Raw genomic sequence first — 13,396 nt, forward strand, 5'->3', positions numbered from 1 at the left:
GTTTGGTACTTGGGTGAGAACTTTGGTGTACTATTACATAGTGCTTCTAGGGTTATATGTTGAACATTTGGTCAATACCCATTGGTTTACAATTTGGTGAGCGAACGTTCGGTGTGGTCCCTATGCAAACGTTCGCATGGAGGTTGGGCTTAAACGTTTGGTGGTCCCACAGCGAACGTTTGGTTAGAAGGTGATTTTTGGTCTTTTGGCTATTTTCAAATAAAAGGTTTTTATCTCAAAAAGGTTGTGCTTTTATGATTATAATTAAAACTTTTTAAAATTAGGGTTAATTACCTTTTTAATACCTAGGTTTGCATATTTTTATTTGTCCCCACATCGGGTTCAAATCCTATTATAAATGGTACCTGACTTATGGAAAAATACCAACTTAATACTGCATATGAACCCATTTTGCATTTGTGTTTAAATAAGCTATTATATGGGTTTTTTGGACTTTTGTTTAACCATTTTGCTTAAAAGTGCAAGATGGCGAATCCACTGTGACTACTCTTACTCTTCCTTGAAGCTTGACACCACTCTTAAGCCCAAGTTATCCAAAAAGCTTCATCTTTTATCTCACTCTCTCCTTACATGCTACAAAACGAAGGGAATTGAAAGGGTTTCTATAGACTTTTAAAGCCTTGCTCCATTTTTTGTAGCATTTTGAAGTTATTTGATTTGCATGCAGGACGTTCTCGTTTGAACGATAGTTTCAAATTATTTAAGACTAGACATTCTATGAGGCATGTTTGAACGGTGTTCAAACAAGTTTCCTTGTTCCAACGAGTTGTCCAGTTAAAACGCAGCTTGGGTTGTTCGAATGTGGCACACTCCTTTTGTTGTTTCTTACAATTAAATCACATAACGCATAATCCTTCCTTAATTATTGACCATCTCATTTTCTTGCCTTAATTTTTTCTCAAAATTTGTTAAAATATCTTAATTTGTTTGTGATTGCCATGTGTTCAGGTGGAGAGTTACAATCCAAAATCACTCCAAACCATTTAAGTGTGGCTGAAGCCTGAACCACTCCTAATGGCCGTTGGGAGTGGTTCGGTCATCTCCCATTAAGGCCAAATAGGGCAGCTCAACCACCATTTCTCCTTTTTCTTTAATACATTGTTTCATTTTTTAATATTTTTATCATAAATGACACGTGTTCCAATATAATTAGTACTCACGTAGCATATTAACATATTTTGTCAACTTTTCTAATCGTAGAAACTTATTTGATTTTTTTTTTTTACTTGCCTCAAAAAAAATATTAACTCATTTTTTAAATATTAAAAAAAAAAAACATATTTGTCACAACTACAAAACCAAGTGTGCCAATATAACAATTTTCTCCTATTTGTTCTGTTAAAAACCCCATTGGCAAGCACACCCCGTCCTTTTACGACCCGACTAAAACGTGGGCCGACCCAATTGAACCTTGTGAATATTGACTCGAAGCCTTCTCACACAAAAAAGAAAAAAGAAAAAAGGAAAATAGAAAACCCTTCTTCTCCAACAAGAAATCTCCGATTGCTGTCACTTTGCAAAAAGGGAAATCCCGCAGCAAATCTCTCTCTCATTGACATTTTTCTCTCCTCGACGTTCTCTGAAGCAACACTCGGACTAAACTCTCTCTCTCTCTCTCTCTCTCTCTCTAAGACAGCAAGCATGGGAGACAGTCAGTACTCCTTCTCTCTCACCACTTTCAGGTTCGTATAGTCTGTTGTTTTTTTGTTTTTCGATGTTCATGTTTTTAGACATTTGTTCGTTTATTGACTATTTTCTCAATTTTATTGTTGAGCAGTCCTTCAGGGAAGCTGGTGCAGATTGAACACGCTCTGACGGCGGTCGGATCCGGCCAAACCTCTCTTGGGATTAAAGGTATTTTGGCTACTTTTATTTTCCAATTTTGGGGTTTAATAATCTTGTTCAAATTCATTATTGTGGTCAGGCTTGATTTGCACGGATGGTTGGGCCCGCCAAATATTTGCAAAACTTGCTAGGGTGATAAACTTTGATTTTGTTTTTTGCGTACCCACTAGGTCTTTTTCTATTTTAAAGATTAAATTTTCGTTTTTGTTCCAGTTCATTGTGATGGTGATCTTGGTTTGCGTTGATTCTTATAAGAAAAAAAAAGTGATCTTGGTTTGCGTTGATAGATAAGTCTCAGATGCAAGGGTGGATTTATATATTTTGGATTGGAACCATGAATCGAATTGGTGGATATGAAAATTTTAATTGAAGTTCTTGGTCTTCAATTTGGAAAAGATATTGAGAACTTTGTGGTGTATATTGAGTTGCAATTTGGAAAAAATACACATTTTTTTGTTCGAATTCAAACATACTACAGTAGAACTGAAAATATTAATGTAAGAATTTATTTTCCATATTTGGTGGCAAATTCAGCAATTTCTGGAAGTGCTTTTGATAAATTATATATTTGGATATGAAATATGTGAAATCATGGATGTGCAGCAGTTTCCCCATTTTGTTAAGTATATGTTTTTCAAAGTACATGACAGTTCTTTGGGATATAATTTGGTGTAATCCATGGTCTGGCGATTAGAGGTGTATTATGTGCATATGTGCCTGTACACGTTGATTTTCATTGCATGTGGGTATTATATTTTTTATGTTCTTGAATTTATTGATGATATATTTCGGAATTACAGCTGCTAATGGTGTTGTTATTGCGACTGAGAAGAAACTTCCTTCTATCCTGGTTGATGAAGCATCTGTAAGTAATTCTTTAAGTCTATAATCACCGGATTGATGTTCTGTTACTCCTTATTTTATTATTAGCTCTCATTGTGGTTTAGGGTAGGTACTCCGTACTTGTAGTGATATAGTGGTTAAGACATGGGCTTTTAGCACTTAGCAAGAGCGGTAATAAGTTTGTAGTCTTTTAACAAGAGTGCAGTGTATGACAAATGGACGCCTAACTATTAAAAGTTGAATTGCTATGCGCTTTGGCAACCTCACTCCAAAAGCCTTGTTTCTACTTTGCATTTAGAATATGTAAACTCAGGCTGTCTTTTTAGTAAATAACAGGGTAGGTACTCTGTTTTTGCCTTATGCTTTTAATAAAACTTGATTATTATTTATCAGAAAAAAAAAAAAGTAAATAAAGCAAGCTAGATGCTTTCTTCTTTCCTGTTGTGAAAAAGCATTGGCAGTTCCAAAAAAAGCCTGAACCGATCAGGAATTGTAGAAATGATTGATTGTTATTCTTACAGTTTGGATAATCTACATAATATACTGAATGGGCTGTAGATGCTCATTAATAATAGAGCTCTATGTACATTTACATGCTATGGACATAACAGTACGTTGTTGTAATTTCTGGCCTCTTGTTTGTTGGACTGCTTAATGATGAAAGGGGATTAGGTTATCATCGTATGAACCTTGTGATATGAATCTAAATATTTATTCGACATTTTAGTTTTATTATATTTCTATTTAAAGCATTTGAAGTTTATTGATTGATATGAGAATAAGTTCAAAATGCCTTAATTTTTTTTTTGCCTCTGGAAAAAGAGTGGCTTCCTTTGGTGGTGCTACTTTGTCTCAGCTGCATTTAATCACTTTCATAAAACCTTCATGATGCGCGGACCCAACTATTCAATCAACTACGCATAATTTTTTTAATGGGACCCACTCCTGTGTGACTCAGGATGCATTCACAGCAATTCTTTTAGCGTAATCCACATCAATTCTTTGATTGTGCGAGAGAAATTTAGAATTGGCCTTTGCATAGAAACTACTAGTTTGTAATTATGTGGGGTTGGACATTTTATAATTATTGGACTGGGTGAATCTCCATAAATTTTTGAAGGGTACAAACCTGAAACAATAATTTGGTTGACCTTAAAGCAACAAGTTATTTCAAAATCTTATATCTGGACCTTGTCATGTACAGTAGCAGAAATATCAGATATTTCTCCAAGTTAGGGAATTCCATGTACTTATCAAAAAGTTATGGTGTCCCATTTAAGCTTTTTGTGTGCACTATGTTCTTGGTATGACCATGTGTGTATCCTTAAAAAACTTGTGGTATTTTTAGTATGGATACTGTTCCTTTAAATTTAAAATATTCGTAGTCTCTCTCATAATTTTGGAAAAACTTATCAAAAATATTCCTTTTGTGGGTGTGCTTTGGGGTTTCTTCTTGTGCAGTTTTTTCTTCTCTTTTTCCTTTTTATCTCCTTATTACTTATCAAATTTTTTTTTTTGAAAAACTTATAATTTTATGTAACTGAATTGCCCATGGTAAATAATTTGAAATTTTATCAAAAAGATGAAAGACAGGTGGAACCACAATTTAAATAAAAGAATGAAAAAAAATCAAAAGAAAAAGAAGAAATAGGAACATGTAGATTCATATATTTATCTTCTTATACATTGTCAACAAGTTTAGTGGCCATAGCATTCGTCACAATATCTTTAGCATATCCTGATATCACAAAAAATTATCCAATATGAAACTTTTCTTTTGTTTTGAATTTCCTTGTCCAAAGGTGTTATTATCTGTGTAAGTAGGTTCGGGTTGATAAATTAAAGATTGTAGTAGACCTAATATGATAGTGTAAGTAGATTCGGTTAATAAATTAAAGATTATAGTAGACCTAATATGATACATGAAAAGCAACTCTAAAATTTTATTTCTTACTTCACTGGTTTAATTTCTAAGTAAATGAATTATCTCATTAATGTTTTAGAATATTGTGGATGCTTGCTTTCAGAACCATCCCTCCTGCCCTCCTAAAGTTACCAATCACCTAAGATTTTTGTCTGTCAATAATATGTGATTTTGTTTTACTTCAGGTTCAAAAGATACAATCTCTCACACCAAATATTGGAGTTGTTTACAGGTTTGCTTTCTGTGTGCTTCTTTGGAATTTTGACGGTTAACTTTCCGTTCTTTGATTCTTGTTAACGGGCATTGTTGCATCACATTTGTCTGGAGGTAGTTGTAAATTTAATGTCTCATGGCTTTGATATAACCGTTATTTTTCAAGTTATTCATTAAGAACTCGGAGGTTTTGTTTTTTGATAAGTAATCAAAATTTCATTAAAAGTATAAGGCGAGGAAGTATACAAGAGAAGCCACCTAGTTAGTAGGAGCAAAAATAACAAGAAAATTATGATAGCCAATCACCAAAGGAGAAACAAAAGCACCTGTCCAAAGATACCGGGTGTTGAAAAATAAAGACCTAAATCTCGTACTATGATCCCTAAGTTAAAAGGTTCAGCTTAGAATGTGCCTAATAAGCTAGAACTTTGTTAGTCAAATTAGTTAGTTCAATCCCTGTATACTTTGTATTTGCTGTGAGAGGAAAGTTTATTTTGCTAAAAAGGGCATGCAGTATACCACGGTGCTGAATCATTAACATATTAGAGCTTGAAGATTAGTGAAATGTGATGTAAACACTCAATATGAAGTAATGCAGTGTGATGTTGACTTTATGACTCAACCATCAAACAACTTGGATCTGGCTTTATTTATTAAAGACACCTCAAAAGGATGAAGTGTTTGTGTCAGCCACCAAACTACAATTCTGTGGACAAATAATCAGTAGCTGGTTCAGTTAAGGAAGATGGGAATGCACATTAGGTTCATTGGCGAAGGTTGAAGACAGAAAACTGAGCCTTTTTTTTTTTTTTTTTAATTACTGAGATTTTGAGATTACAATTTTGGCTCCGGAATGAGCATCCACATATCATTGACACTACTTGAGACCATGTGGTGGTAGTTTTGGGCCTATTAATATATACCCTCTCTTTGTTATTTGGTTTCTCTTGCCTATTTTTAAAGTCTATGGAAATTTCAGATAATTTTTTTTCTTCTGCAGTGGTATGGGTCCAGACTTTCGAGTTTTGGTTCGAAAAAGTAGGAAGCAGGCAGAACAATATCATAGATTGTATAAGGTATTTATTTGTTTATTGCACTTCAACTGCTCATTTAACATTTGATAACTAAGCTGTGATATGACATATGTTTATCATCTTGATGCAAGTTCTTTAAATACTATTATCATCAGTTCCTTCTTTGTCTTAATGAAATATTATTATAATCAGTCCGTTCATTGTGCATTTTAATCTACTTCCTTACACGTGCTTGCTTAGTTTGGGACTTTATCAAATGGCTGACTACTATTTTTGCTTTTTAAATAGTATTTTTTTTATACCTCTTTCGATATTCAGAATTATATCTTGTTTGGGTGATAATGATGTGTTCATGAAGAGTTTCCTTGAACATAGTTAACGTGGCTGTGGTTTTTATAGCGTTTTATTGCACTTATTTGCATGTTTTCTGCGCCTGTATTTCTTTTATCAAATTAATGTACATTTGGAGGGGTGGGTCCTGCCTTGGAGAGGTAAAAAAAAAAGTACATTTGGAGTAGAAGGATTTATTTTCTTTTACTGCTTATCTTACTAAATCAGCTGCATGCTTTTGTATACTGCAAAGGTTGTAACTTGTGTAATAATGTCATGATTGTAGGAACCGATACCTGTCACGCAACTTGTTAGGGAAATTGCAGCTGTTATGCAGGAGTTCACTCAGTCTGGGTAATCAACATATCCTTTTGTATGATACCAAATGTGTTAAGATCATTTTTAGAGTTATAATGAAAGATAGATATGAGTATTAGGAGTCTGGAAAATTAATTGACCCCTATTAGGTTACTTTTGGATTCTTTGTTATCTGAATCCAAATGGTTTATAAAGCAGCATTTGTATTCATTGATTTTTTTTGTTCATTACTTTTTTCTTAATGTATAACCATTCACACATAAGGGGCCTAAGGATTCCCCTGCCCTGGTTTCCCTTATTTGAATAAAAAATTAAAAAATTAAAAAAAAAAAAAGAAAAAAAAAAAGGCCTAAGGTGCTATGCATATGGGAAGCATTGCTTCCAAATTTAGAACCTTAAGAGTTTTGTAATGCTTTCTCTACTCAGAATGGAGCAAGTGACCCTGCATAAGCATTGATCTGGATGAGGCCATTTTTTTTGGGTACAGAGATCTATATGTTTGACTTTTTTCCAGAGCCATCGTGTCTGAACTTTTAACCATAACTTTTACATTGTAGGTTGGAGTTACCTATTTTGAAAAGGAAAGAAAAGAATGCAAAGCTTTGAGCAATCTGAAAGTTCCTTTTTTTTCCCCCCTGCAAACTTGTACAAATTGAATGCTTGAAAAACCTGCACTTTTACTGTCATTAAATTTGGGAAATTTGGTTGTTGGCTCCTCTGTCCCTGTCTTTCTCATTCCTATGTCAAGTAAACAGCTAGGCTTGCCTTTTGTTGCAAGAAATGGTAGTATGGTTGATAAGGTCTGAAAACTGTTTCAAGCGTCTGAACTAGGGTACCATATTCATTCATTTTTTTTTCTATAATTATTGATTTTCAATATGATTGATACTTTCCTTTTCTTTGTAGTGGTGTAAGGCCCTTTGGAGTATCTCTGCTGGTTGCTGGGTTTGATGACAATGGAGCGCAATTGTACCAGGTAGTTCATTGCTTAGATTATGACTTTGATTCACCTCTTATCGTAAGGTTGGCCGAGTTTGAATTGATTGTAGTTGGATACCAAGTGCTAAGTATTATTTTTTTTTTTTCCTTAATTTAATTTGAAATAACTCCAATTCTTTTATATCTTCACAAAATCAGCATTCTGACTGGAGTATCTAATAATAGGTGCACCTCTGATACTTGTTGGCATGTAGATGCACTTTTTTCCCCTGAATTTATAAAAATTCTTCTCTTTCCCTTGTTCCAATTGCCAATGTAGTTTCACTCCTTAGATTATTATTTTGATTGACCTCTTGTTATAAGGTTGGCTGAGTTTGAATTTGGTTGTAGTTGGGTTGCAATTGCATAGTAATTTTTTTTGGGGGGTTTCTTGTTTCTCTAGTTTTTTTTTTCTTAATATAATTTCAAATACCTCCAAATCGTGTCCATCTTCTCAAATTCAGCATTCTGGTTAGCTGGAAATGTGAAATTTCCACTCAGGTTGTAGCATCAGAAGAGAAAGTATAACTATGATGAAAATAAAATTATTTCTTTTCTTTTACAACTGGTATATAAAGTTATTCATGCTAATATTGATTATTATTTTATATTTTTCTCTAGGTGGATCCATCGGGTTCGTATTTCTCATGGAAAGCCTCGGCAATGGGGAAGAATGTCTCAAATGCAAAAACATTCCTAGAGAAGAGGTATTTGGATTTGAATTTTGTTGCCACTTGCATTTTAAGCCGGTTTAAGTTTTGACTCTTAATGTAGATTCTTTAATATTTACAATAAACTAAGTTCTAGAAGATGTTAATCCTTTCACATGCACTCAGGTTGTAATGTTATATTTCTTTGTTATGATTGCATAATCTGGATAAAGAAGGGACTAATAGCCTACTACTGGGTAGACTCTTACACTATTGAATTGGTGTTATTTTTTTGATAAGTAATTTAATCTTATTAAAGCGCATATGTAGTATACAAGAGAAACATTCACTTAAAGAGAAGAGGACTGTAAATGGCTTTGGTGCAATGAGCGTAATAGAGAGGTTGGTGGAAAGTGGTGATGGACTCTAAATATGGCAGTTCATGGGGCGGGTGGTGTTCTAATGAGCTTTTTGGAGCGTATGGGTTGGGGCTATGGAAGAATATTAGGAGGGGTAAGGGGTTGGAGAAATTTTTCAAGTTACATTAGATTTGAGGTAGGAGATGGCTCCAAGATTAGATTTTGTCATGGTATGTGGTGTGGGCATATGGCTCTTGAGGATTATTTGAGAAAAAGTCCATTTGGGGTGGGGGGGGTCTATTATTAAATCTCCCATAATTTTTTTTTTTGGTATTTATCCCAATATTCAGTACAAGTTTTTCTCAAACTCATCTCTCTCTCTCTCTCTCTCTCTCTCTTAAGGGTATTGCAAATTATCCGTTATCAAAAAAAGAAAAGAAAGGTGCTATTAGTGTAAGGTGCCTTGATCTTTTGACTATATCCAATTATCCATTGTTATTCTCTAGTTAGTTTACCTGGAACTTTCAGTTTTAATGTTGTCCAGTATCTATCATATTATATGATGGGTGAAATTGAAACTATAATGACATAAACTTTGTATTTTTGTGGCATCATGAAGGAAGGCTTATTGGTACCACATATAGGTCATCTGAAGTGCTCCATCCAAGATTGGCTTTAGGGTTGTATGATCATTATTGCTATTCCTCACTACTAGTCCAACTACACACACACATTGGTTCTGCAGTCAGCATGCTTTACCTCTGTGTCAAGCAAGCTCTTGTAATTTATGCATAAATACCAATGTTGATCATAATAATTTTGAGTTTGTGGGAAAAATCTAAAGTATGGTTTGTTGTAGATGTTTTGCTAAACATGTAGTTTCATTCCTTAAAACATATATTAACGTGAATTGATATATTTATGCATTTTCTCAATTACTAATTCCCCCTAAAAAAAAAGAGAGATTAATTATCACCAATTGTTTTAATTATAACTTGAATATGAAGTTGACTGTGTTCCTCTTTCCATTAGGTATACCGATGATATGGAGCTTGATGATGCTGTGCATACAGCTATTTTGACGCTGAAGGAGGGGTAAATGACTCTAGATTTTTTTTCCCTCTATCTTTTAAAATAAATATATTTAGTTGAGGGTCTACTATACTTATAAAAGGTAAAAATGTAAAGCAAGGTGTTTAATTGTCGTGAGGCAAGGCATACAAGTTTTATTGAATTTTATTTTTAAAATATTTAAGTAGATCATCAATGGAAATTTTTGCAAATATATAGATCTTATAATGATATTTCGATTTTTTTTTTGTTGTTCTCTCCTTTTTTCTCTTTGATGATAGTGAGACCAATGTGCTTCTCCTTAAATCTTTGTTTTTGAGATCTCTTTTGGAATGGTCAATTGTATATGTTTCTAACTTCCCTTCCGGGAATCTAGTAGATCTGATTTGTTTTCTAGACTATACTAGCTGCCAGGGCCTCGGCTCGCTTGTATACTCTTTGTGTACGAAGGCTTTGCCCTTTTTTCAATATACTTCTAATTATTCATCAAAAAAAAAAAGAAGAAATTTTGTATTTTAGACTGAACAACTTGGTTGTTTAGACAGAAAATAGACAAGTGGCATAACCCATTAATTTATTCTCGGACAGGTTTAGTTTAATACTAACCATTGTTGGCATAAAAAGGTATAAATAATTTTTTTTTTTTTTTCTTTCTCAAGCATATGCCTCAATGTGGGCAGCTTTGGCTATTTGAGGCACATGCTTCCCACCTTAAGCATGAGTCTTGTTTTCTAAAGCAAGTGCTTCCAATTTTCTTTTCTTTCCTTTTTTTTGTTCAACCAATGTTTATTAGTCCACCTAAGTGTGCCTTTCCTGGAACAAGCGTGTCTGGCTAACATTTTTTATATAATGGTACAGGATTCAGTAAATTATTCAATGGTTTACTTTTTTATGGGGTGAGGAGGGCAGCTTTAGGGTACTAGGCCACATGGCTGTTCTGGTAGTGCTGAGTTCTAGATGCTCTTTGATAGAGTTCAGAGAGTTGGATCGAGGGTTGTTGGTGAGGTTGTAAGTTGGCCAAGACATGCCCCATTAAAGCCAGAAGTTGCACTGAGGCATGAGAGCACAAAAGTAGGCATAGAGAGTAACTAGTTCAATGCTTAAAGTGGACAAAACACGAGATGAGTGAGGGAGGGAAGAGAGAGCCTTGGGTAGGGAATATCCCTCATGCAATATGGGTAGTAGTTCTTCATGCCAATGGCTTAGACTAAATGGTTTCTTTTCCTCTCATAAATAAGGGTTGGAGACTGAGGTCAGGAACTTAATCCCATATGGATGCATAAGTTGTTTCACCTATCAAAAGAAGAGAATAGTATTTCCTCAAGGAAGGATAATAATGGCAAGTAGTTGAAGGTAGAGTGAACGTCCTTGTGAGCTTTGTGGTTATGACTGATTCTTGCTGTAGAGAGGAACATATAGTGCCATGAGCTAGCAACATTGGCTTGATACCCAAAAATGGCTAGTCACAATTCGGGCTTTCTGTATTAACTTGTATAGCCCGATTCCATCTAGTACACACATAATATGGGAGTTATCTTATATAATGCCTTCACAATCTCTCCCATTCAAATCTTCAACATCTTCATCAGGATCCACATTAGTGTTCTTGCCCCATGTGTGGCATTACTAGGTTGGCTTTGATGCCATTTTTCATGACCTAGCGACACATTCGCCGTATTTGCACGATACACCAAAATGACTAGTCACAATTAGGACTTCCTATAATCATTTTAGTAGAGTATTTTCACTTGGTACATCTCAAAAAAAAAAAAAAAAAAAAAAAAAAAAAAAAATTCACTTGGTACACAACCAATATGGAACTTAGTACATGCTCATACAACGCATTCATAATCTAATGCGATCCAAGCCACAGTAGCACAGGTAGAATGATAAAAACTACAGCTTAGAAGGAGCTTGATTTGTATGCTAATGGGTTGATGCTTGTTGGAGAAGATGTGGATGAAGATGAAGGCTGAGCATTTCTGAATAATGTTTTGGCAGGGCCTTTGGTTGGTCTAGACATTGGCTTGTTGGAGAAGCCACAAGTGCAGACAAGACATTAATTTTGCTGTCAAAATGGGTATGACATGGGGCAAAACCTAGAGAAAGGAGATTTCCCTTTGCGGTCTTTAATTGCCTCTTAAATCGTGTGGTTGCAGTTCTAGGGCTAGTTCTTAGCTCATAGAGAGGAAATTGACCTAGGAATGCTGAATGCATTGGGACTAGGCTTGCTTCTGCTGGTCGGCCTATGTGTATCCACTTGTCAGTCTGTCTGATCAGGAGCTCTTTAAGTTTTTGATATAGTTATAGATACGAGTTGTCATGTGAGTGATGTAAATTTCAATTGCTTGTTATTTAATACAAGTAGCTTGATCAGGAGTTCATCAGTCTGATCTTGTTTGTTTTGTAAGAACTTTCTAGTGTTCTATTTTGTTGCTTTTATTTTGTGCAGATTTGAAGGACAAATTTCAAGCAAGAACATTGAGATTGGAATAATTGGGACTGACAAAAAATTCAGGTAAGCTCTGTATTCCTTCCTCGTTAAGCTTGTAGATATTTTTAATCTGATGGGCATTGGACTGGACTTGCTTTGGGTTGATATCCTGAGTAACGAGTGTGCATTCGAAAGTGTTTTTGAACTTTTGTCTGGGTAGCTCCTTGCTATGCATGTTCATGCATGGCCAAGGTTTTCTTTTGATATTTCACATTAAAAATGAGTTAAAGAAGAGCCTTAGTAAATGACGTTAATGTTACCCAAACAATTATAGAGCAACTATCAACTTTTCTTTTACCCCATATGCATTGCCTTTGCTCTTTTTTGGCGGGTGAAAACATTTCGCATAAAAATCTTGGCTGTTTTGCTATCCTGCAAATGTGGATGACATGGCGAGCATTTGGTCATTAAGAATTCTGAGGGAGCAAATATGTGCTGGTGATTTCTGCTTCTTGATGATTTATTAAATTGTTGGTCCAATCAGAAGTGATTCTGTAATTAGATCCCAGGGGGCCTGGGTAGATAGTCCAACGGTTTTTCTGGCTGTGATTTTTGATATCAAGTCTAATACATGTTTTAAGCTGGTGTGCTCTTCAAACAGCCAACTGTTTCTGCTGGAATGCTTAAAATAGTTCAGGTGACAAAACACCACAAACTTTGTTGCAGTTTCAGATCATACCTCTTGTTTGGTAACAATGTTTATATATTGGTACAATAATCTATGAATATGGCCAGTAATTCTCAAATGATTTACTATTTTTGGCCAACTTATTTCAGAATACCAATGTATGCTGCTTCTTTGTCATGAGTAATTTCAGAATGGCTTTTTCCTATTCCTCCTCTTTAATTGCCTTCTTGCTGCAAAGTCTCAATCTATTATACCGTCCTCATTGATTTTGTGATTTTCTATTCTAATTTTTCTTAGTCCTTAATGATTCTCTAATCGTGATGTTTTTAAGAGTTGTGTTACTAAATTAGTTCTCTTGTGCCTTGCTTTTTGCAGAGTGCTAACCCCAGCTGAGATTGATGATTATTTAGCTGAAGTGGAGTAGTTTGCTGGCTGCTATTGCCAGACAGCTATGAAGAGATATTTTTAATCAAATTTGTGTTGCATTGTAGGAGGGGTGATCAATTTGATGTACACTAATTTGTTTTGAATTGATAGGATTAAGCTGCTTCCTAAAATTGAATTGGAGCAGCAAACTTATGAGCCTTTAGACTCTGAATGCCAAAACTTAATTTTAAAAAATGGCTTTTCCATGCAGTCCCAAAAACAAAAATAGAAATGGAAAAAGAGAAAGATCTGTGTTTGAGTT

The 13,396-nt window shown here is 34.7% G+C and overlaps 1 protein-coding gene across 1 annotated transcript; it reads left to right on the forward strand.

The window, feature by feature from the left end:
- The first annotated feature begins 1,458 nt into the window (after positions 1-1,458).
- On the forward strand, positions 1,459-13,396 carry LOC132170879 (proteasome subunit alpha type-2-B). Its single transcript, XM_059582019.1, has 11 exons — positions 1,459-1,703; positions 1,799-1,875; positions 2,667-2,731; positions 4,819-4,865; positions 5,847-5,922; positions 6,497-6,564; positions 7,435-7,504; positions 8,128-8,213; positions 9,548-9,610; positions 12,039-12,104; positions 13,084-13,396. The coding sequence occupies exons 1-11, from the start codon at positions 1,663-1,665 to the stop codon at positions 13,130-13,132; spliced, it is 708 nt and encodes a 235-aa protein (XP_059438002.1). The 5' UTR covers positions 1,459-1,662; the 3' UTR covers positions 13,133-13,396.

Source organism: Corylus avellana, chromosome ca2 (genome assembly GCF_901000735.1).
Source record: "Corylus avellana chromosome ca2, CavTom2PMs-1.0".
NCBI lineage: Eukaryota > Viridiplantae > Streptophyta > Magnoliopsida > Fagales > Betulaceae > Corylus > Corylus avellana.

Bases quoted from the DNA above. Each gene is read 5' to 3' on its own strand.
- LOC132170879 (XM_059582019.1), top strand. From the start codon at position 1,663: ATGGGAGACAGTCAGTACTCCTTCTCTCTCACCACTTTCAG. The intron at 4,866-5,846 runs GTTTGCTTTCTG...TTTCTTCTGCAG, and splicing joins AATATTGGAGTTGTTTACAG to TGGTATGGGTCCAGACTTTC. The intron at 12,105-13,083 runs GTAAGCTCTGTA...TGCTTTTTGCAG, and splicing joins GGGACTGACAAAAAATTCAG to AGTGCTAACCCCAGCTGAGA.